Genomic DNA, 26,185 nt, shown 5'->3' on the forward strand with positions numbered 1-26,185 from the left:
GGATCCAACTTCTAGGGGCCGTGGTGGCTTCGGCCCCCACAATAAAATATTTGAGGGGGCTGGGGGTCCCCAAAGTTAATTGGCATTGCCATTCAAATGGTGTGTGGGCACAGTGTCCTGTGATTAATTAGGCAGAGCTGGGCTTACCTGGGCCCCCACAATATTTTATGCAAGTTGGCACTGCTGTATCGGGAAGGAATACCCCCACATTCTTGACCTGGCTCCAGCCAATTTGGTCATGAACCCAACATGGAATAGCGGGCAGACAGCTAGCGAGATGGAATGGGGTGAGGAAACATGTGATGTAAGTCATTTGCAGTGTGGTGCTTCTATGGGTGACAGAGCAAAAGAATCCAGGGCTAGCCTATCGTTCAGTGAGTGACATTCAGTGAGACAATGCAATGGACCAATTAATCACCAATGGCATAAGCAAAGAAAGAGTTGCAGGAGAAAGGCCAGGGAGCTGGCCCTCTCCTGGGCTACCAGTTACCTTTCTACTTCCTCACTCTCTCAAGTGCATGTCTGTCTACTAAACTCTACGGTGTGTGTGCCATAGTCCTATGCAGTACTTTTTCTGAGGGTATGTAGGGGTACACACAGGGCCACATTTTGATTTGATGAGGCCCTAAGCTACGGATGGGGGTGGCGCTGTGGGTTAAACCACAGAGCCTAGGACTTGCCGATCAGAAGGTCGGCGGTTCGAATCCCCGTGACGGGGTGAGCTCCCGTTGCTTGGTCCCTGCTCCTGCCCACCTAGCAGTTCAAAAGCACATCAAAGTGCAAGTAGATAAATAGGTACCGCTCTGGCGGGAAGGTAAACGGCGTTTCCATGCGCTGCTCTGGTTCGCCAGAAGCGGCTTAGTCATCATCCCACATGACCCGAAGCTGTACGCCGGTTCCCTCGGCCAATAAAGTGAGATGAGCACCACAACCCCAGAGTCAGCCACGACTGGACCTAATGGTCAGGGGTCCCTTCACCTTTACCTTTAAGCTACGGACAGTAATGGGGCCCTTTATATGTCCAGCTGTCCTTTGTCAACAACAAATTGTCACTGTTGTTTGTGTTAAATATATGCTACATGGTAATTTATGGACCTAATAGGTATCTAAAGCCATTTGCACATAACAAAATATGTATTTAATCAAAGTAATTGTTGAACTGAAATGCAATTAAGAAGTATATTAATAGTGAAATAATTATTAAGCTCTAACTGTATGTAGGTTTTATTTTATTTATTTTTTATCTTATATTTTGGAAATGTATATCCAGGGGTTTTTTCCCTTTAATTTTTTTTGGGGGGGCCAAGAGAGTGGGGCCCTATGCTATAGCTTGTTTAGCTTATGCATAAATCCGTCACTGGGTATGCATACCCCTAAACAATTTGTGAATCTAACGGGAGAAGAAACTAAAAAAAATTAAAAATTAGTTTCTTCTCTAGCACAGTAAATAGCATGATGAATCGTCAGTTCTGTTACCACCCCTGATGGCGGCCTCATTTCCTGTCACGGTGTTTCCTGAGTCTCAGACAGAAGCGAGCGTTTAATGTGTGAAGTAGGAGTTGGAATCTAGCACGGTGATTGGTCAGTTTTGTTGTTACCACCTCCAATGGACACCAACAGCAAGCAGAGGAATTGGGAAGATGTTAGTGCACACAACCTCATGCCAACATGGAAGTTACTGTGCGCTGTCAGCTATGTAATATGAGGTAATGCATGTTCTTTGTACTTTTGTCCATTTACTGTATTTATTTTTCCCAATTTGAACTATAAAATGGTAATTTTCTTAAGTCAAAATGACAGTACCCCTAAACATTTTTTAAGAAGAAGAAAAAAGCACTGATCCTATGGGGAGGGAAGCTGTAAGAAGGGTGAGGATTTTGCTCTTCCCACCATTGTGCACAATTTGCTCTAAAATATTAGGGCCACCATGTTATACACAACTGGGACATGCAAAGTGGGTATGCTGTCATCACATCTAGTTTGCCACATACAGCACAATCCTATATATGTCTTCTCAGATGTGAGTTCGATGAGACTTTCTTCTCAGTAAGCGCATACAGAGCTGCAGGCTTACATCTCTTTTAGAAGCTGGTTTCCATTCTTTCTAGCCTATATTTATACGGGAATCTTTCTATACTGTTCCCCCCCCCCCCCCACAGCCCTTGCACTTTTCACTACCTTTTGATTATTTACATTTCACAGTGGATTGACTTACCTGTAATCTGTACTCCAGGTGCTGATGTATGATTGATATGGTCAAATTTGCCTTGGCTGTGAGCTTGAAATGCTTCCTCCCATTGCTGGCTCCATTTCAACTCGATTCTGCCCCAGCTAGCAACAGATGCTGCATAAGGGCTTTGGACCTCAACCCAAATCTATACCTCTAAAAATCAAATGGAAAAACCAACATTGTAAATGTCAAAAACAAAACAAAAAAAGAATTCTGTGAATCAAATACAGATTTTTTTCAGAGATCCAACCCACATTTTGCTCTCGTCAGTCTAGAGATCAACATTTTAAACTGGAACAAATGTCAATGTATCTGAAAAGCAACGCTGTCCTATAAAACTATCTGGCACGTAAGCTGATTTCAAGGTATATTTTAATTATATTTAATGCCTATTTTAATCAGGCGTGTCTTGATTGCAAGGAGTGCTCTATGCCAATAGAGTGTTTGGGATTCCACTGGGATTCCCAGTGGAAATGAAAATAATGATTCTGCACCATCTATGAATGCCCATATGCCAAGAATATCCTCCGGGGACCAGATTTGCCAGATATAGTGGTGCTTTGTGCCAGCAGAGCAACTGAAAGCAACTAAAGTGAAGCTTAGAACAGGGGCTCAGTTAAAAACGACGACATTAGAAGTTAATCTTAGATACATCACTGTTAATGGCTGCTAAACAAAGGCCACGAATAGAGAATGAACAGAGGAGGATGTTCGCTCCATCAGTAAATGGGATGAAATTTTAAATATATCAGCTATTAGGCGGGCAGATGGTTCTCATACTAACAATCCCTTACTTAGCAAAGCTTAGATCCCTAGAAATCTCCTATTGTGAAAGATGACGGTGATGGAAACGACTATTATTTTAAAATATCACCTGGGTCAGCCACTTTGGCATGCTGGGTTTACAGGACGGGATGGTTCTCTGTCGGGGCAGGCTAGAATAATGAAGGGTGGCAAGGTACAATAAACCTCTACATTCACTGAGACAAGGCCAGCTACTTATATTTTAAAGCACCAACATTTGAACATGAGAACATGACTCATCTCCTGGTATGCCCCACGGAGGACCTTAAGGTCCATAAATAGCAACACCCTAGATGTCCTGGGTCCTAAGGAAGTTAGATTAGCCTCAACCAGAGCCAGGGCCTTCTCAACACTGGCTCCAGCCTGGTGGAACGCTCTGTCTCATGAGACCAGGGCCCTGCGGGATCTGATTTCTTTCCACAGGGCCTGTAAGACAGAGTTGTTCCACCTGGCCTTTGGCTTAGAATCACTTGATTCCCTCCACCTCTTTCTTTTTCCTTTCTCCTCCTGTGAAGAGGCTGCATCCTAATGTTTTAATGTTGTATTTTAATCTTGTTTTTTTAAATTGTATTTTAATCAACTTGCTGTTATTATTGGTTGTTAGCCGCCCTGAGCCCGGTCTTGGCTGGGGAGGGCGGGGTATGAATAAAATTTATTATTATTATTATCTAGTCCAACCAATTGCATCTCTAGTCCAGCATTGTCTCCTCACAGCAGCCAATGAGATGTCTGTACAATGCCTGCTACAGCAGCGCTCTGCCCACCTGCAATTCCCTGTTGGCTATCCAAACACACATTGGTTCACTCCAGGTTTGCCAAGTGCTGGTGACCATTCCTAAGGTGCTGTCTAGGGCAGAGGGCTGTGTTTTCCCCACCATCAACAGCCTGAGGCTCACGTGTCAGGGTGCGGCCCAGGTGTGGCCATGAATCCGCTGGTTTTGCTAACTGCGGAAAGGAGGATGAGGCAGGGGGGGAAAGCAGCTCGTAAGCCATAGGATGTGGCTGGGTCACCAGTTATGCAGACCTGGGTTGCTCCCACCATGTATGTTGCTAAGCAAGCATCAACACCTTGCTAAAACTGTGTGGGAGGTGAGCAGAAGTTCCTCCACACAAAGCAGTTTATTGTGCTGTCATGCATGGACTTTTTCTGCAGGGTCAACACAGCATCGTCCTCATCAAATGACTACCCTATGATATTTTCCCATTTAATCTACTGCTACAGTTAAATCTATGGTTTTCCCAGTAGTGATGTATGGAAGTGAGAGCTGGACCATAAAGAAGACTGATCACCGAAGAATTGATGCTTTTGAATTATGGTCCTGGAGGAGACTCTTGAGAGTCCCATGGACTGCCAGAAGATCAAACCTATCCATTCTTAAGGAAATCAGCCCTGAGTGCTCACTGGAAGGACAGATCCTGAAGCTGAGGCTCCAATACTTTGGTTACCTCATGAGAAGAGAAGACTCCCTGGAAAAGACCCTGATTTTGGGAAAGATAGAGGGCACAAGAAGAAGGGGGTGACAGAGGACGAGATGGTTGGATAGTGTTCTCGAAGCTACCAGCATGAGCTTGACCAAACTGCGGGAGGCAGTGGAAGACAGGAGTGCCTGGCGTGCTCTGGTCCATGGGGTCACGAAGAGTCGGACACGACTAAACGACTGAACAACAACAACATCATGTCCATCTGGTATTTATTCATTTTTAAGCAGAAGTGGTAGATCTGGATTAAATGTGTGGGGGGGGGATATTGGGTGGCACTTTGATGAGGAAGATATTGTGTGGTTGGTCCCAACCAGAGAAAAATGGCAACTTAAGTTGACAGAATATGCGCAGCTTGCAGACTCAACATATAGAACAAGAGCACAAGAAGAACGTACGTTTAGAGAAGATCGGAAAATGTTTATTGAATATATGGGAAATAACTGTGTACAGCTGAAAAACGCTGACAACATTAAGATAAATTCAACAGTGTAAATAAGTTTTGATGGATGTAATAATAGCATACTGAATGGTACAGTTTTCGTAAAATATGCAGGGATTTATGATATGCAAAATGAACCATGGAAAGGGTAGAAAGGAAGTCATTGATATCTTAAGGATGTAAAAAATGAGTACTTTAAATTGTAAAACATAAAATTTAATAAGAGAGAGAGAGAGAGAGAGAGAGAGAGAGAGAGATCTTGTGTGGACAGTGTGAAAAACTGGCATGTGTGAGCAAGACCAAGTCCACAATAAACTTCTGCGTGGAAGCGCCATGTGTTCAATCGACCCTTAGCCATCTATCCCTGAAGCTACTTTTCTTTACGAAAAATAAAATTAAAACAGTGGTGGAGCTCTAAAGTTTACATTTGCGTGGAGTGTATAGTTAGCCCTTAAGACATAGGAAGGCAGTAGCTTCAATTATCCATCTGGATCAATCTGGACATGTTCCAGAATGCTTCTTCACATACATATCTTTAATGATATTTATTTTATACTCCGCATTATTATGCAGGCTTTCTTCTGTCCATTGAATGCCCAACATGTTTTGTTGTTGTTTGTTTTGATTTTTTGCCCTTCAACAAGACATTTCAGAGCTCATAAGATGTGGCCCAATGTACATTTTTGTACATTTATTTTTGCAGAAAAGAGTTTCCTTGCTTCTGGTTTGTGTTTTCCCTCTTGCTGTTTGGGTAGTCACTGTGGAGCTGAGGAGCCGGGAAGCATTAGCCATAATGTAGCCACTGTTTATGCAGAGAGTACGTTAATTTATAATTTTCCTTAAACTCTCTTCAATTGGCCAAATGATGTCTCTTTTACAGGAATCTACTAAGTGCTCAGGTTTAGTATTCGTTAATTGAGGTAAAACTCTTAAAGCCATTAGGCAATTTAAATGTAGCTCTCTTTGAGCAATATCCTTTATTGGATTCCCCCATTATCCTTTAAATATCTTGGTGAGCAAGGGGATAAAATTAGAAAGAATTTGTTTGCTTTAAATTGCCAGCCTCTGCTTGATAAAACTATTAGCTATTTAGCTAATTGGACGGCTCTTCCATTATCATTAATTGGCAGAATTAATACAATTAAAATGGTGGCTTTATCTAAATGTTTGTGTTTATTTCCACGTGTACCCATCAAGCTCCCTAACATGTTTTGAAAGCTTTCAATTCTCCAATTAGCTTTGTGGCTTTTCAGGGTTAGAGCGAAGATTAATTTGGGAACTCTGCAAGTTCCCTTACAGTCTGCTGGGATGGCTTACTCCTGCTTGTAAAGTTACTTATTATAATAAGTTCTTCCCAGATAGAAACCTTCCTGTCGTGGAGCCAGATGGTGAATCAAGCATATTAGCCACACGGCTGGATTAACCAGTGGGGCAAAGGGCCTTTCTGAATGAGAGGGTTGTTTTCACAAAAACTACAGTTGTTGCTGCAACCATTCCCCTACAGTTTGCCACTTCTGTTGCAGGTAAATCTCATTTCCTGACACATACACCCCAAACTGCAAAATTTTATTGCCAATGGGAGAAATCTAATCTCACCCACATGACACACAAAAACTGTACAAGTATCAAAGCCACCTATTACTTTAGGTGTTCAAAGCATGTCGCATTATCTTAAAAATTCCTTCCAACAAGGTAGGTTGGTATTATACCCATCTTATAGATGAACAGCTGAGGCAGAGAACTAGCCTAAGGCTGCCCAAATAGTTCCATACCTGCCAATGTGAAAATAGGGACATCCCCTCCAAAATTTATCCAGTGAAAATAGGGACATCCTATTCATACCCTTCAACATTTCTCCAATGAAAATATGGATGTCCTAAGGAAAAATGGGACATTCCAGAATCGAAAAAGAAACCGGGACAGTTTCTATAAATCCAGTACTGTCCCTGGAAAATAGGGACACCTGAAGTGTCTGTAGTTTTTGGGAGAGGCAAGATTTGAACTGGTGACTGGCTCGCAATTCGGCCTCCTATTAGCCACTGTGGCTGCAGATGGTTGAAGGGTATTATTTTATTGCACATCTGCACCGGATGTGTAGCAAACAAAAAACAAAAAACCCTGCTTCACTATGCAGGATGATGATGATGATGATGATGATGATGATGATGATTTATTTACTTATTTATTTATACCCCGCCCATCTGGCTGGGCTTCCCCGGCCACTCTGGGCGGCTCCCAACATAATATTAAAATTCAGTAATGAATCAAGCATTAAAAGCTTCCCTAAACAGGGCTGCCTTCAGATGTTTTCTAAAAGTCAGATACAGTGGTACCTCGGGTTACATATGCTTCAGGTTACAGACTCCGCTAACCCAGAAATAGTACCTCGGGTTAAGAACTTTGCTTCAGGATGAGAACAGAAATGGTGCTCCGGCGGCACAGCGGCAGCGGGAGGCCCCATTAGCTAAAGTGGTGCTTCAGGTTAAGAACAGTTTCAGGTTAAGAACAGACCTCCAGAACAAATTAAGTACTTAACCCGAGGTACCACTGTAGTTGTTTATTTCCTCGATATCTGAAGGGAGGGTGCCACTACCAAGAAGGCCCTCTGCCTGGTTCCCTGTAACTTGGCTTCTCGTAATGAGGGAACTGCCAGAAGGCCCTTGGTGCTGGACCTCAGTGTCCAGGCAGAACGATGGGGGTGGAGACACTCCTTCAGGTATACTGGACCAAGGCCGTTTAGGGCTTTAAAGGTCAGCACCAACACTTTGAATTGTGCTCAGAAAGGATGATACAGATCAGAGGTTACCCTAGGGTAGTTTGAATTTCTGAGCTTTGTGGCCACTGTTGATAAGTGCCACAATTCCATGGTGCCAATCCTATCTTGTGTGTTTTCATATTATAGCACCACTGTAACAGCAGTTCCCATCATTCCTCACCATGGGCCATGCTGGCTGGGGCTGATGGGAGTCAGGATTCAACAAGCTCTGGGGAGCCCAGGCCTTGCTTTCCAGCACTACATCCCAGCTTGGAGAAAGAGTCACCAAAAGTAGGGGTACACCATTTTGTGACAAGGCCCTGTCCTCTAGGCCATTACTACCACGTCCTCCTACATCCTAAGAGAGGATATCAGGGGTACTACGAATATTGTGTCACGAATACAATCTATATTAAGATCCCCTGCTGGAGTGTCATTGTCTCAAGGGTATTCACAAAGCTGAGTGAGCTTATCTAGCTCCTTGCACCAAGCTCAATGTAACATGAGAGCCAGTGTGGTATAGTGGTTAGAGCGGTGGACTCGTAATCTGGTGAACCGGGTTCGCGTCTCCGCTCCTCCACATGCAGCTGCTGGGTGACCTTGGGCCAGTCACACTTCTCTGAAGTCTCTCAGCCTCACTCACCTCACAGAGTGTTTGTTGTGGGGGAGGATGGGAAAGGAGAATGTTAGCCGCTTTGAGACTCCTTCGGGTAGTGATAAAGCGGGATATCAAATCCAAACTCTTCTTCTTCTGCTTCTGTCCACCCGCCTCAGGAAACGGCATCCTGTCCTTTTGCCCCGTGACAAAAGGATCAGCTGCCCGATAATGGGGAAAGTGGAAAAATTGTCACCTTCCCCAGTGCATGTAGGAGAATCGCTCAGCGCATGGCAAGAACAAAAGCGCTTTTTGCTCACTTGCGTGACAGTCGCTTCCCACATGACTTTCTAAACGGGCTTGATGTTGTCAGCGTCGTGCAGTTAATACGACTTATATATGCGCCCTCACCTGGTGGCAGGTAGCATTCACCATGTCAAGCCGACCTCTCGTTTTTGAGCCTTTCACCTGACATGGTAAATAATACCAGCTGTCACCTAGCGCATTTGTAAACACTCGCCATTTATGGGGTGAAATAATCTTGTCATGCCTTTACCATTTTTCTTTTTTAAGTAATCTGCAATTCTTCCCCGAATGTCAGCTCAAAGTGGAGGCATGACTTACGGATCAGAGCATCCCAAAACATACCTTAGTTTACCTTGCCTATCTGTTCTGATCCATTTGCCAACATTTAATATGCATCCTGTGGAAACCCAGCAGAGTTTCAGAATTCTACGACACCGTGTGTAGTTATTGCATGTTGTCAAGGTAAGAAACAAGTGGCGTCGTAAAGTCCTTCACAGGCAACTTCAGCAACAGTCTAAAGTCTTATTCGTGCGTTCGAAAAACATGTGCATAGGGGGAGGAGCCATATGCACTGGCCGAACCTCACATGAGGCGAGCCTGAAGGGCCTCCTAAATGCATTCAGTAGAAAGGGTTGAGAAGCCTCCTCGTGATCGGGAACCCTAATGGCAAATATTTTGGCAGGGGAGGAGAATTACTTGTGCCAGGACCCTTCCTGGAATAGATTTCTTGCATGTTGTTGGTCAGCTTTGTTGAAAAAGGGTAGGGTGGAGTTAGCATAGAGGTGCTCCTCCTCCTACCCAGAACAACTCCACCCCATTTTGGAGATCGGTGGGCAGAACTTCCTCAGTGGACCACATACCCTCCAACATTTCTCCAGTGAAAATAGGGAAGTCCTATTCTATTATTATTATTATTATTATTATTATTATTATTATTATTATTATTTTACTTATGGTAAAATAATTTTACTTACTATTTTACTTATTATTATGCTTTTCCCAGTAGTGATGTATGGAAGTGAGAGCTGGACCATAAAGAAGGCTGATCGCCGAAGAATGGATGCTTTTGAATTATGGTGCTGGAGGAGACTCTTGAGAGTCCCATGGACTGCAAGAAGATCAAACCCCTCCATTCTTAAGGAAATCAGCCCTGAGTGCTCACTGGAAGGACAGATCCTGAAGCTGAGGCTCCAATACTTTGGCTACCTCTTGAGAAGAGAAGACTCCCTGGAAAAGACCCTGATGTTGGCAAAGATGGAGGGCACAAGGAGAAGGGGACGACAGAGGACGAGATGGTTGGATAGTGTTCTCGAAGCTACCAGCATGAGTCTGACCAAACTGCGGGAGGCAGTGGAAGACAGAAGTGCCTGGTGTGCTCTGGTCCATGGGGTCACAAAGAGTTGGACACGACTAAACGACTAAAGAACAACAACAATTATTTTACTATTTATACCCCACCATCTAACGGTGTTGCCCCAGCCACTCTGGGTGGCTTCCAACATATATTAAAAAAACATAATAAAACATTAAACTAGGGCTGCCATACATCCAGAATTTCCTGGACATAGACTTTGTCCACTGAAAACGGCGTCAGGGTGGAATTTTCTGAAAGTGGCTAAAATATCTGGGGGAACCCAGGCATATGGCAGCCCATATCAAAAGTGTTGCTTTTTTGATGTTTTCCCTATTTTTAAAAAAATAGGTAAAAACTTCTCTCTCTTATTGAGATTTTGCCAAATAAAGCACAACAACTTTGTGCTCACTTTTTGAAATATGGCAACTCTAATTAAACATTTAAAAACTTCCCTATACAGGGCTGTCTTCTGACGGCTCAGGGGTCAGATAACTCTATACCCGCCAACATTTGGCCGATGAAATTAGGGACATCCTAAGGAAAAGAAGAACATTCAGTAATCAAGTCAGAAACCAGGATGGCTTCTGTAAATCTGGGACTGTCCCTGGAAAATAGGGACACTTGGAGGGTATGGGAGTACAGTGGTACCTCAGGTTAAGTACTTAATTCGTTCTGGAGGTCCGTTCTTAACCTGAAACTGTTCTTAACCTGAAGCACCACTTTAGCTAATGGGACCTCCTGCTGCCGCCGCACTGCCGGAGCACGATTTCTGTTCTCATCCTGAAGCAAAGTTCTTAACCCGAGGTACTATTTCTGGGTTAGCGGAATCTGTAACCTGAAGTGTATGTAACCCGAGGTACCACTGTAGCTTATTTGGCACAGCCTCCATACAGCGGACAGGTGCATTTTCACCAGTGTGTGTTTCGGCAGAGGCAGCCATCCCTCTGCCTCATCCTGACACCCCCTCAGCTGCCAAACCAGTGAGTGCCGAATTGCATGTTACGTCTTTTCAAAAGAATTATTTTAAACGTCTTGTTGTAGCTGATGGGGCGATTAACAGATCTAAATGATTTATAAGCAAACAAACAAACGTGTAGCTCAGTGCTGAGCCATCGGGTGCCAATTCCTCTGGTATATCTACAGTCGTATCTCTTGAAATGGAGACTGAGGCAAAACGAGCAAGATTTTCAGGATGAGGAACAAGGTCCATTCCGAAGAGTGTGGCTTAGGGTGCGGCTGGTTGTCTTTGGTTGGCTGTAGTGAGAATTGTATCATTCTTGTTTATAAAACCCAATAATAATAATAATAATAATAATAATAATAATAATAATAATAAAGAGTTCCTTTGGTGCTTGTGGCTGAAAAACGACATCAAATCTTTTTGACCTCTAAAGCATATCGCTGCTATACGCAACAATCTCCAGTAAAATGCTAAGGGAAATTCTTATAATTGCTTCACAAAGCTAAAATAATACATCTAGGCTCGCTTTACTTACTTGTACTGAGCCTCGGAGTTCTGTCTCAGGGTGTTCCCTGACTTCCCACCCACCAAGAATCTCATTCTGACAGGGCAGAATACCCCAATGAAGTCTTTGTGTCTTTGAGGAAATCATATTAAAGTCCTGGATTAACAAAAGGACTAATACAACATGCATACCCAGCCCCAACAGGATTAATTTACACATCAACCTTGTTCTGTAATTATGACTCCACTGGTGGAATGTCAGCTGTGTGTGTGTGTGTGTGTGTGTGTGCAAGGCAGAGAGTCAGGCGGATGGAGACAGATTCCTTTCTATTATCTCCTCCTTTATCTGTCAATATATTTACTTTGGCCTGGACTTTTGAAAGTAAGTGCATTCATAAACCAGATTTGATTTCCGGGAGAGAAGCGTTCCATTTGAAGAAGCGCTTGCCAAGACTCAGCGCCAATAATACCGTTTCAGTCCCATGACCTTGGCCAAGTGTCCTACTTTATAAAGGACGGTCCTCTATCTGACGGTATCGTCTGTTTGAAAGGCTATTCTGCCCAATTCCAGTTTTAAGAATAAAGAACCTGTAAGGAGGGAGAGTTGCGGCCTTCATGTTGCTCAACCAGACAGCAAACTGAGCAGGCATTCAAGTCACCTGCATTTCTATTTAAATCAAGGCAAATATTTCTATATTTGCATCTATAAATATAAATTAGCATATGCAATTTTTAGGGAAACAGTGTCCCTTTTTGTCCTCACTTTTGGCAATGCATAAGCAGCCACCTTGAGATGCAGGTGGCGCTGTGGGTTAAACCACAGAGCCTAGGACTTGCCGATCAGAAGGTCGGCGGTTTCGAATCCCTGTGGCGGGGTGAGCTCCCGTTGCTCTGTCCCTGCTCCTGCCAACCTAGCAGTTCAAAAGCACATCAAAGTGCAAGTAGATAAATAGGTACCGCTCCAGCGGGAAGGTAAACAGCGTTTCCGTGTGCTGCTCTGGTTCACCAGAAGCGGCTTAGTCATGCTGGCCACATGACCCGGAAGCTGTATGCCGGCTCCCTCGGCCAATAAAGCGAGATGAGCGCCGCAACCCCAGAGTCGGTCACGACTGGACCTAATGGTCAGGGGTCCCTTTACCTTTAAGCAGCCACCTTAATGCCAAATCTCAATCCTGGAGCATGTCAAATACGGTAATTATAGGAACATGGGAAACAGCCTTATATAACAAAGCAGACCATTGAACCGCCAACCTTCCAAGTGTCCTTATTTTCCAGGGACGCCCCTGATTTAGAGAAGCCATCCCAGTTTCTGATTTGATCCTGGAATGTCCCACTTTTCCTTAGGATGTCCCTATTTTCATTGGAGAAATGTTGGAGGGTATGGAGTTATTCGATCCCCGAGCTGTCTGAAGGCCATCCTGTATAGAGAAGGGGTTTTCTGTTTAATATTTTACTATGTTTTATATAAAACATGTTGGAAGCTGCCCAGAGTGGCTCGGGAAACCCGGTCAGATGTGTGGGGTATAAATAGTGAAATGCTGATTATGGAATGGGACACCCCCGTTTTCATCGGACAAATATTGGAGGGCATGGAACCGTTGCAGCTCACTATTTTCTGCTCCGACCAACAAGCAGTTGTCCAGAAATTGAGGCATAAGTCTTTCTCAGCCCTACCTAGAGATGCCAGGAATTGAACCTGGAACTTTTGGCAGGCAAAAGATTGTGCTCTAGCACAGACCTATGACCTTTACCACCACCAGTTACTGAGCAGTCGCCAGAAGGAGACATACTGGGTGGTGTAACACACCCAGTGGCAGAGCTTCATGCCCAACTGGGGTGGAAAACAGGCGGGGGCGGGGGCGGGGCTGGTGTGTGTCCTGGGGGGCGGGGGAGCAGCCACGATGGCACCCTGCCGGGATCACGCTGCAACTCTTTCAGCCAAGCTGGTGCTAGACCTATTGCTCTGCTTTCCTTTGAACTACATATGCGAGGCTGAGAGGAAGGTCTTGTCATCTGGGCATATGCACGGCCAAGCTTGTACCCCAGAGATGTCACTTTTGTGCTGCTAACGCAGCGGTTTGACTTCACCCTTGGGGGTGCACTCTTGAGGCACATAGAGACCAACAACAGTGGCCTTCATGGCAGATAAACAAGACCACCACTGGAGTCATCAGAACCTGTAGGATTAGAGAAGAGGGGCATTGCTGGACTTCCGAACAACCTCAGCACACTCCAGTTTTAGTTTGGTTTCATTTTAGGAACAAAATGTTATGAGGTGGCCTTTTAAGGCTTAATTCCTTTTAGGAGGGAAATGGTGAAGCTTCATTTATTGAGAGACCTAGTATATTCTGTCTTGCTAGCTGAAGTCTGAACTATATAAATAAGAAGCAATGCCAAAAGCGAGATGGAACATTCTCCTGAGGATCCTTGGAGCAATTATTAGTATTTTATCATTCTTGGTCCCTCTCCCTCCTCTCCCGCATGCTTCTGCCCCCACCCCGCATTTCTAAACTCACTGTGGTGATGAATATGATTGTTATTATCCCAAAGACCTTCCTTGCCTGCTCACTGCATCTCTGTTTATGAAATGCCATAACAAAAGTGAGCTCACGCTTGTGTGACTCCACTGCGTGATGTTCCTGTGTGCCAGATGGGCACTTTCATGACTGTATGAGCGTGGATTATTTCATTTCCTACATCTGGGACTCCAAATGGCTGTGCAGAATGCCACAGGAGAGAGGCTCGGCTGCTTCAGCTGGGGAAACCGGCCTCCGCAAGGGAACCCACTGGATCAGAGGGCATCAAGCTGCCCCATGTGGTATGGGAAAAGTTCACGGAAAACTGAGGGCAGAAGGGAAACCTTTAGAAGCAGGAACAAGGCAGAAAATAAACAATAATGAATGTAGTATCTCAGCTGCAGGGAAAGGAAGGGGGAGGGAGAGAAAGGGTGGAGAAGGGGAAAATAATAAACCACGAGCAATTTCTCGGCTGGCCGTAGAAGATGGGCTTGAAATGCTTCATCGTTACGGTGGGGAGATGCGGTGACCTTCAGACTGATCTCTTCATGCCGCAAGGACTAGACCCAAGAGGAACAGTCTAAGGGATGCTGGCATTTACCACGTCAACTTTGGCTCCATTTTGACTCCATGTGCAAAGCTTGCCATAGGGCCTTAACAAGGCTCCCACAGCATCATTTCAACTCTGATAACTCTCCTGTGGTTTGAGAAGAGAGCAAAGCATGGCACAAAGCAATGTCCCCATGCAAAGCTCCTGTTCTGTTTCACGTTGGGCATGCTCAGCATGCCACCCTTCTCAAAGGAAGACTGTGCCAAGAATGCTCCACAACGTTTGGAAGGTGTCTTGAGTAAACGGTCAGGCCTTCCAGAGATGATTTCGTCCCACCTGGTCTAGGAAAGAGCCACAGCTCAAGGGCAAAGCATATGCTTTGCTTACAAATGGTCCCTGGAGTGGTCTAAAGCACTGAGCCTCTTGGTCTTGCCGATCAGAAGGTTGGCAGTTCGAATCCGTGCAATGGGGTGAGCTCCCTTTGCTCTGTCCCAGCTCCTGCCAACCTAGCAGTTCGAAAGCACACCAGTGCAAGTAGATAAATAGGTACCACTGTGGTGGGAAGGTAAACAGCATTTCTGTTCGCTCTGGTTTCCATCATGGTGTCCCGTTGCACCAGAAGCAGTTCAGTCATGCTGGCCACATGACCCAGAAAGCTGTCTGTGGACAAACGCCACCTCCCTTGGCCTGAAAGTGAAATGAGTGTTGCAACCCCTTGACTGGACTTAAATGTCCAGGAGTCCTTTAACTTTACCTTTTATCCTGGTGCAATCCCTGACATCTCCAGGTAGGGCTGTGAAAGACCCTATCTGAAACCCTGAAGAGCCAGCAACATTCAGTGTGGGCAATGCCAAACTAGATGGGTCAGCAATTTGATTCACCTTATGGCAGCATCAGATGTTTGCCCATTTTAGGGTGGTTCTACTTGAGCCCGCTATGATGTGCAACCAGAATGATCCTCCTCGTAGCTATTTCTTCCATAAATGTTCCCAAAAGATAAAGAAGAAGAAGAAGAAGAAGAAGAGTTTGGATTTGATATCCCGCTTTATCACTACCCTAAGGAGTCTCAAAGCGGCTCACAATCTCCTTTCCCTTCCTCCCCCACAACAAACACTCTGTGAGATGAGTGGGGCTGAGAGACTTCAGAGAAGTGTGACTAGCCCAAGGTCACCCAGCAGCTGCATGTGGAGGAGCGGAGACACGAACCCAGTTCCCCAGATTATGAGACTACCGCTCTTAACCATTACACCACACTGGCTGTCAGTAAAGGGCTGACGTTCACTATGATCCAACTCTGAAATATTGAGTGGAGTTTTTTCACCCCCTCATAGCAATGGCCTAACCCACAGGGTTGTTTTTTGACAATTTCAGTATAAGAGGCAGGCTTCAAAGAGCTGTTTAAGCTCGTACAAGAGATTTGAGCTAGCCCAAATGTTTAACTAGTGTTAAACCTTTTTGGTTTTACTTTGAACAACAGCAGCAGCACACAGAAACACAGCTGCTGCCCATACAGTAAACCGCTCTTGGAACTTTTCCCCTTTTGCTGTATGTTATTTAGGAGTCTGGGAGGCGTCATTCCTGGAAGGAAGGAAGGAAGGAAGGAAGGGAAGGAAGGAAGGAAGGAAGGAAGGAAGGAAGGAAGGAAGGAAGGAAGGAAGGAAGTCCCTAGTTCCGTGGTTATTTTAATCATGGCCAAGGATTATAAGCAATAAAAATACAATTAAAAAAATAGTACCAGCAAATCTTCTAAAGGGTGTGACTAACAGGGTGCTTCTAGGCATGTCTACTCAGAAGTAAACCTGACTGCGTTCAACATGGCTTAATCCCAGGCAAGGAGGTGTAGGATTGCAGCCTAAATATCTTTTCTGGCTAAGAAGTTAAGGCGGTTGTGGGAAGAGGACAAGGTAGAAGACTTGAATCCTGCACCCCCGATTGTGAAAACCATAGTATGAAAAGGGCATAATAATTACCAAGGTGACAACGTTTGGACCGGGAGGGAGGAGGGAGATGCGGAACAAAAAGGCAACAACCCAGAAACAACTTTCCGAAAAGAATTTGTGACAGAGAGTCAAAAAATAAACAGCAGTTGCCTTCACGGTTTTGCATAAGATATTTACAAACCAGAGCATATCAGTGTTTGCTTTATGCATTTCCACATCCTGCTCGGTTTAAAGCAGCAATTTTCTGCAAGGACAACAGAGGGAGGAAAAAAAAAACATGCTTTACACTGCTTATATTAATTACATTTTTCATTACCCGTCATGTTTTCTACAGGCTTGTGTATTATTACTGCAAAATGTAATGAAACAGAAGGGGGGGGAGAGAAAGGGAGAGAGAGAGAGAGAGAATGGACTTCTGGGAAATTTTCCAATTCTTGAAATGCAATGTTAATTGAGAGCTATTTTTAGGTCAGCACAGATAGTGTGGGACCCGGTGCCATCCGTCACGGAATGGGCACTGTGCAGGCCAGAGAGCTTCTCTGCTTTGTTGGGTGACATGCTCCACCGGTGAGGGGAGAGAAAAGAAGAGGGAACAGGAGTCCCACAAAGCGATGCTCCTCTCTGGGATATGGTGCAGATTCATTTGATGGCTCTGTGCAAGTTTCTCAAAGCAGACGGGAAGGGGGGGGGGAGGGAAGGGTGCAGCGTTGGACCCAAGCCAAGGCCCAACAGGTTGGAACTGTGATAGTTCAGGGAGGAGTTGCCATGACAGGAGGAGGTCGAATTAAATGAAAGCAAGCAGCTCCCTTCGGTTTGGTGGCAAACTTCCAGCTTTGTGAGGGAGCGGCGGTTCGAAATCAACATGCAATCCGGAGCAATGGATTGGAAATGTGATCCCTCTTAATTTATATATCTCTCTCAAAAGGGCTGCCAAAAATCAATTATTTTAATTTGTATATAGCACAGGCATGTACTGATTCAAGTTTCTTTTGAAGTATGTTTTTAAACAGCCGGCACACAAAGCCACTCGCTCGCTCTCCCCAATGCAAGAAAGAAAGAGAGGGGGGAGAGAAAGAGAGTTTAAAACATTGAAAAGACCACAAGTTTTCGCAGTTTCTTTGATCCCGGCAAGAAGGCACACAGAGCCAGTTCAAGCAAATCTAGGAACCCCCTACCAAGTCATTCTACTGGAATCCCAAGAGTCAGCAAAGAGCAGTTGTCTCCTTCCCCTTATCCAAGCATTCTCTTGCGATGTTGTTTCAAGGCACGCCAACACTTCAAGCTTCTGTGGCGCTCTTTGTTGTACCCAAAATCCCCACAGTCTCTACTAACGTGTGCTAGATGTACAAAGCACGAGTGTGTGTTCAGGAGTGTGTTAGGCGCGACTGAGCTGTGTCAAAGGATCCTGCACACACACTCTTTATCACCCAAGGAGTATTGCTCAAGGATCGGGCCTAGTTCCAGCATCCTATCTTGTCAACCAACAGGCATTTGGTGGGTCAGTCCGCCAATACAGTATGGTATATGCCTTCTGCCTGCCTTGGTTGTTGAGTCTAAGGGCCACTTAGAGCTTCTGCTGCCTCAGCATTTATTGTATCATTTATTCTTTAAGACAACATGGCGATCGTAGATGCCTTCCTTCAGTGTCTTCAGTGACCCCTAACCTCACACAAGACTTCTGTAGTAGCCAATAGATGCTGACTACCAAAGGAATCCAGAATAGATATGAACATGGGTGGCTGACCTATACTGAGTCAGACCTTCTCACTAAGTACTGTCTACATTGATTGGCTTTCCCAGATTTCAGACAGGATTCTCTCCCAGCCAGTGGCATGCTGTCAGTGAACTAGGGGGACTAGGCTAGTCCCCTAAATGCTCCCCTGATGCTTCCTTTCCAAAGCCCGGGAAGCTTCTTCCTGGTTTGGGGAGGGAGGCACGATAATAATAATCATAATCATAAATTATTATTTATACCCCGCCCATCTGGCTGGGTTTCCCCAGCCACTCTGGGCCGCTCACAACAGAATTAAAAGCACAATAAAACATCAAACATTAAAAACATCCCGAAACAGGGGTGCCTTTAGATGTCTTCTGAAAGTCAGATAGTTGTTTATTTCCTTGACATCCGATGGGAGGGTGTTTCACAGGGTGGGCACCACTACCGAGAAGGCCCTCAGTGCATGACGCTCACAAGCGCAATGTCCCCTCCTTCTCAAATCGCCCTCTCAAGGGTCCTAACTGTTCCCCTATGGAGGATTTCACCGCACGCCACTGCTCTCAACCTACCTAGAGATTGTGGTATGTGCTTGGTTGTGTATGGGCAGTGCCCATGACGGTTTCTCTGGTTTGCAAATGGGCCCATGGGCCCTGCAAAAGTTTGGTAAACCCCGGTTGAAACCTTATTATGCCAAACTGCCATCAAAAATTCACTTGTAGACATATCATCTGATAATAATGTAAATATGTCAACAACATGCAGAACAATCGCATATCTGGGGTCGCCTGACTACACCATGTTGGCTACCCTTGATTAAATGATGCTACAGTGGAACCTCTACTTACGGACGTAATCAGTTCCGGAGGGCTGTCCGTAAGTTGATCTGGGTTGCTGGTAGAAGCACAGTTGTGCACAGGTGCATTGGGCAGCAGCGCGCTTCTGCACATGTGCAGATGGCAGAAGCCGTTTCTGCGTGTGCACGAATCGTGGCAAACCTGGTATTTACTTCCGGGTTATCCACGGCTGCAACTTGGATCGGGCCCAAGTAGAGGCGGTTGTAAGTAGAGGTTCTATTGTAGTCTGTTAGCAATTTACATACAGTGGTACCTTGGTTTATGAACTTAATCCATTCTGGAAGTTCGTTCTTAAACCAAAGCGTTCCTAAACCAAGGTGTGCTTTCCCATAGCAGTGGGGGACTCAGTTTACAAAAGGAACACACTCAACAGGAAGTGGAACATGTTCTGCTTCCAAGGCAAGGTTCACAAACCAAAACACCTACCTCCGGGTTTGCAGCGTTCTTAATCCAATTTGTTCATAAACTAAGCTGTTCATAAACCAAGGTATCACTTTATTTACATCATTTTAGGTAATATGCCCACAAGGGAATTTTGATGACAATGGGTTATCTAACTTTTACTCAGAGTAGATCCATTGAAATTAATGGACATGGCTAAGATAGGTCAATTAATTTCATTGGGCTTACTCTGGCAACACTTAGCTGAGTACCACACCTTATTTCTTCTATACTCTGTGAAGCTTAACCTATTTTTCTTACTTTTATTCTGCCCTCCCCTGTACCACTTCCTTGTTTAGACTATAAAGCTAAGTTATAGAGAACAAATATTGAATATTTGGGTATATCACTCCTACAGTAATTACATATTGCTATTATTAACTCCTGTTATTAATTATATTACTTCTGCAGTAATCGTTATTATAATGATTTCAGTGGGGGAGATCTGAGCATAAGCTTAACTCACCAGATGAAATCAATGAAACTTTGACAGTGCAATCCTAGGCTTGTCAGCCCAGAAGTAAACCCCATGGAGTTCAGATAAGTATATATAGGATTGCAGCCTGAAGCACTTGACTTCAGATGGATCACGACTCCCCACATAGCAAACAAGCTTAAGTTATGTATAACAAGTGCAAAGGATTCAAAATCATACTGCTATTAATTGCTGGACTTCAACCTGTTCGAGAAATAATAATAATAATATCATAATCTGAATCTTCGGTGTCAGAGGAAAGATCACAAAACAGTACTGAGTTAACTCTATATTACTGATTAGTAATATAGAATCGTGTGTGTGTGTGTGTGTGTGTGTGTGTGAAATATCAGCTTCATTGAAATAGAGATCTGGGTCATGAGATATCATTAGATGCTCAGGAATTGGTTAAATATACTTCAATAAACCACAAGCGTTAACCTTAAAGAAAATTTTTATTATGCAATGGTATCTCATACCCTCCAACATTTCTCCGATGAAAACAGGGGTGTCCCTTCCAACATTTCTCCAATGAAAACAGGGGCATCCTAAGGAAAAGTGGGACACTCTGGGATCAAATCAGATACCAGGATGGTTTCTGTAAATCCAGGACTGTCCCTGGAAAATAGGGACACTTGGAGGGTCTGGTATCTAACATCAGCAGGGCTCAATTTTATATACAGAACAACAAGCGTTGTATACTGGCATTGTAAAATGAATAACGCCGGGCTGGTCCAATATATACATATATATATTCTGGTGCATGGTTATAAAAGAATTAGAAAACATCCAAGTCATGTAGCCAACTTTTATTTTTAAAAATCCATGGAATGCTTGCATCGCTTGGAATATTTAGTCGATCCTTGATTATCTTGGACATATCTTTAATTCTTGGCCTTTTTCTGCCTTGTGTAATCAAGGCTTCTACTGGCATGCAAGGACAGAAAGAAAGCAAAGCCTGCAAATGCCCTCTGCAGAGGTGGATCAGCTGGAATACGCCTACACTAACGTTAGAGGTCAGGGAATCACCTGCACAATGCTTCTTATTCCTCCCAAGCAAAGAGCCTGATCAGCGTAGCTTTTACCTGACTATTCCTGTTAGATTAAAAAGAAGAACTACACTCTCAACCTCTCCGGTGCTTAGATAGGAGCGATAAATCATAAATATATGCTAACATGATTTCCTCTTATCTGACACAGTGAATTAAGACGGTTGAGCACAAACATTTATAGCGGGAATGACAAACGCTTCCTTTTAGGTATGCAGCATCAAAACCATTAAGTTTTATGGTAAAGAACATTTAAAGCTAACGCAAGCAATATACATCAGTGCATTAGTGCACTAAGATGTAGTTGCATGTGTGCACAAATACGCCGTGTGCACACAGGAAGACGCTGACCATACGAATTAAGAGAAAGCTCTACACTGTTTGAAAATGATTTGCCAGAAGGTCTGGCTCTGATGCAGTTCAGAATTATGAGGCGGCTCATCTCTGTTCACACCGACCCCCAGGCTCACGTGGTCCACTCCCTTGCTTCTCTCCTTGGCACAGCTACAACCCTTTCACTGTTGCTGTTTAATTGTCCTTTGTTGCGTCATCCAATCCTGAGGTCAATCTAAACTATGGTTTGTGCAAACCAGCCCCTTACAGTGGCTGATGGAGCTAAATTATTATTTGACTGCATCGGCCTATCGTTCTGCTGCTTTATTTTGTATTGGAAAATTAACGAGATGGAAGTGAAGGTTTCTGACCTCGTCACAGCCACTTCAGAGGAGCAGAGGGGAGAACTTCCTAGACCAGCTTCGTTTTTATAACATCAAATCATGGATTAGCAAAAGGATGGGGAGCCTTAGATGTTCTAAGTCAATGGTCAGAGATGATGGGAGTTGTAGCAACAGCTAGACAGCCACAGGTTTCCCTGCCCTGATTTAGTGTTACATCTAAACCAAACCAATGTCTATCGGTGTTGTCTGGTCAGTGAAAATTATCTGTGAATTTCTACTTTTGACAGCCTTATTTATTTATTTATTTTTAAACTCCCTGGCTTGCATTGCTCTTTTTGTTCAGGCGGAATCATATGACAAACCACAGAAATAATAAGCAGCTTGAAGATTCCCTCTCAGAACGGGATCATGGAAATGAGATTTATTTGATTGGATCAATATTTGGGATTTCATGGAGGAGAAGGGATTCAAATGCGCCTTTGAAATTTTTACTTTAATGTGTTCATTTTCTTTTCAATGGCATGCCAAACGTCCTAGGATTTAGAAACCTGACAGGTAATAGGGAGAATGTGTAGCCAGGAGTCTTCTTGGAAAATCCCACCCCAATTGATGGCCCTAACTTAAATCAACATAAATCATTTAGTGAAATATTTGGTCAAAAAATGCCCAGGGCATGGATTCTGAATTACTTTCCACCTTAGTCCTTTTAAGCTGCTGATGAAATTATTGGCGAGCAGTAATCAGTAATGTTTTTCTGTCCCAAGGTTAAAAACAGCAACTACAAAAGACCAAGGTGTGCCATTATGAGCTTTTCATGGTGCAATTTGTTGCACAAGCCTACGTGTATTTACCTGGAAGTAAATCTTTCTGTGGTCAGTGGATGTTACTCCCTGGTAAATTTGCTTAGGATTGCAGCCTCAGTTACTGAGAGTCCGAAGATAGCATCATAATGAAAAACAGGTTTATAAAACTCAGGTGTGTATTTAGATAGATAGATAGATATTAGTTTCAACAGAATCCTGAGTTCCAAGCAAACAGGACTGTGTGATCAGAAGGGAGTGTTCAAAGCATTGAGAATAGCCTTCACTTGGTTGAAACACAACCGGGTACCCTATAACAAGGGTGGGAAACCTCAGCTCCAAGCTTTTCTGTCTGGCCCTCAGGACTCTCCAAAGGTCGCACCATTTTTGGCTGCCCTCCATGGTCTCTCTCAAGCACTTTTGCCGGGCTAGAATGTGTCCTTGCTTCATCATCATCATCATCATCATCATGCTGGGATGACCCATTTAGCTAGGATGACCCTGGCAACTGTGGGCAGCTTCGAAGACATATAAAGACATAATAAAATGTCAAACATAAATAATAACAATCTGATCCAATACAAAAAAGTCACAATAGCTTTAAAATAAAAACTTGTATCGGGACTTCCGGGGCGGCGCCATCGGTAATGGCGGACTCCCTCTGAATTGGAGGGACCAGCTCCGCATGAAACGGGTCTTTTCCACTACGGCGAAGCGGGGACCCTTCTGGAAATCACAGGCGGATGAAGCCTGTGACCGTGGGACTCGGCGGGCACCCTTAGCGCCCCCCCAACCCGCAAAGGAACCCACTAACGGGCTCCAAAGCGACGAGGGGGAAGTGGCGAGGTGCTGTGAGTCAATTGCTTTTTCTGCGGAGCGAAGCCGTATAGCCGTTACCGGAGAGCGCTGCCTTTTTCCTGGGACAATTTGGCATCTAAAATAACCACCCGTGAGTACTGAAACACTGAATAATTGGACTTGAATTAAGAACTGGTGAAATAGAAGGAATTTGGACTTAAAATTTACCTTAATTTGGTACTGAAACGGGAAGGTCTAAACAGGAAGTCAGCCTTCTGTTTCCTTGTAGCCAGAACAAAGCAAAGACAACGTAAACTAGAGCTTTGAAAATCACTTTTAAAGGATTGGCTTTCATCATTTAAAATCGCTGAACCCCCCTACAGCAGCAGGAGAAGAAGGGGGATCTTTTTTGGGCTGTTTAAACCTGCAGAAGTGAGTTTAAAGCAAAGTAATTTCCACCGTCCTGATCCTGGAGCGGGGTGTCAGAATTGACGTTTGAAGCTCATTGACCAGAAACAAATGTCTCTGACAGATAGTTAAGAGAAGAGAAACATAGTGATTCCATTGTTTCCTTTCTCATTTTAAAAGAACAAATATGGACAAAATATCACAAAAAAGAAACTTTGTTGCTATTGTTATCAAAAGAAAGAACAACTAGAAGCTTTCCCCCTAGAGGGGGATTGTGAAATTGTAACTAATTCCTGGGAGCTTGCAGCTGTCTCAGATTACAACCGTGGGAAAGGATTTGTGACCTTGCAGGACAATGTCTTCAGAAGCACTGTTGGGTGCTTTCTGTAAAATAAATGCCCTATTGGATCAGTTAAGCCAGAAGACGGATTTAATGACTAATGCGGCCAGAACCCTTGAACAGGTAGTGGGAAATTATATGGAGCCCACCCAGGAACTAAATCAGGAGTGTGCCATGACAGAACAACTGAAAGAAGAGGATGTTGCTGAATCTTGGGCGCCAGAGACGGAGGGAGCAGCGGCCCAGCAGGAACATAAATTTTTGGAGTTGACAAATGAACTTGGAAAAAACCAGACTTGGAAAGATAAAGTTTGGTTAGGTTTGGAAATGGGGGGCTGGATAGACCCCCCTTTACAGGGAGATTTGGACTTTTCGAGTCTGGCAATGGGCCGTCTGATGTCTGGAGCTGTGTGGGCTCTCAATTTTGGAGGGAATCTGGAACATGTTTTTAAATACCATATGGAGTCCAGTCTGGTCTATGGAAAAGGGGCTGATTTGTTGAAAAGGGTCCAAAACATTACCAAGCTGGAGTTCCCGAGAATGAAAGGAAAATATGAAGAAGAGCTGCGGAAGGGACATGGAAGAGACTTGAGGGCCTCGGATATAAGGTTACCAGGTTAATGTGCTAGATTAATAGGTTAAAAAGGACTGACAAAGCCCAGGACCAGGAAGAAGGGACGCTGGATGAAGATTGGATTGTTTTTCTCTTTTTTATATATATAATTAAGATTGTTCTATAAAATTAATGAATGTTAGAAAAATGTTGAAATGAAATTACTTGGCTCTTGTAAAAATGTCTAAAGAATTAGGTAAGAATGTTATGGTTAGGAGAAGTTGGTAAAAATAAGATTTAAGCTTTAAACTTTAAGGTTTCTATATGATAAGATGAAAATAGAATTAAGGTAATGTAATGACAGAATATTATGAATTAAGGAAAGGATTTGCTGCAATTATTATTAATCAGGATACAAGAAAAGGGAGGAGGAGGAGGTCAAAGAAAGAAGGTATTGAAAGTGGGGAATCTGAGAATGATGGTTTTATTTTTAATTTTTATTTTTCTGTCTTGTTTTTTCTTTGTGTGTATGAATTTTTTTTAATTTTTTTTTAAAAAACAAAACCTTTTTTCCAATAAATATCATTTTTTAAAAAATAAAATAAAATAAAAACTTGTATCACTTAAAGCAATACTCAATAATCAATTAGTTTCTAATACAGTGGTACCTCGGGTTACAGACACTTCAGGTTACATATGCTTCAGGTTACAGACTCCACTAACCCAGAAATAGTACCTCGGGTTAAGAACTTTGTTTCAGGATGAGAACAGAAATCGTGGGGCAGCAGCAGGCGGCCCCATTAGCTAAAGTGGTACCTCAGGTTAAGAACAGTTTCAGGTTAAAAATGGACCTCCATAATGAATTAAGTTCTTAACCTGAGGTACCACTGTAGTAAACAGCAGAATTAAATGACAGCAAATAATAATGAAACAGTTTACACTTATCCGTTACAATAAAGAATTACTAAACTATAATCAATCAAAATAAGAGTGAATCCCAATGCCTAAAATACTACAAAACATACAACTCACGTAAAAGGATCAAAGTGAGAAACAAGGATACGCAACTTATAAAATCCCTGAACGCCTCTTCTCTCTTCCCAGCTGCTTCGGCTGTTCCCTTGGTCACCTGGCTGGAGGATGGAGAGATGCAGAGCGGGAATTAGTGTAGAAACCTCGGACTTGGGTGTGGCTGGAATGTAGTGAACTGGAATGTGCTTCCTGGAATTTGGCTCACTGCGGAAAGGTCAGAGTCACATCTGTTGCTCTGCCTACTTTGACATCTGACTTGGCCTAGTTTGGCTCTGGTTCTACACAACACCAACCTGCAGCCCTCGGAGAGTTACCTGAGGGAATGCAGCCTGCGGTCTGAGTAAAGCTTCCCTACGCCTGTGTTACCTATATCTGCCAATAAATCCCATCCTCTTGAATCCAACCATTTGTTCCACTAATCACTAGTGCCGTATATTTCAATATTTGCCCTGCAAAATATTGTTGGAAGCTCTTTTGACTTGTCTGGGAGAAAGCAGGCGGATTGGGAACAGGGACATAGTGATGGGAACTCTGCCCCAGACGCTGTTGTACATAGTTGGTTGATTAACCAACAGGCATTGCCACCTCAGCTGTTTCCCCATTTG

At 43.8% G+C, this 26,185-nt stretch overlaps 1 protein-coding gene across 1 annotated transcript in view; it reads left to right on the forward strand.

Moving 5' to 3' along the window:
- The window catches only part of LOC310765583 (uncharacterized protein), a 267,886-nt gene extending 241,967 nt beyond the window's left edge, over positions 1-25,919 (forward strand). Inside the window, exon 5 of the mRNA XM_083620781.1 lies at positions 25,653-25,919. Coding sequence (XP_083476907.1) covers positions 25,653-25,719 — 67 coding nt within the window. The 3' untranslated portion in view covers positions 25,720-25,919. The remainder of the gene's footprint in view (positions 1-25,652) is intronic.
- The last annotated feature ends 266 nt before the right edge of the window (positions 25,920-26,185 follow it).

The sequence above is a fragment of the Podarcis filfolensis genome, assembly GCF_964270895.1.
Source record: "Podarcis filfolensis genome assembly, chromosome: 6".
NCBI lineage: Eukaryota > Metazoa > Chordata > Lepidosauria > Squamata > Lacertidae > Podarcis > Podarcis filfolensis.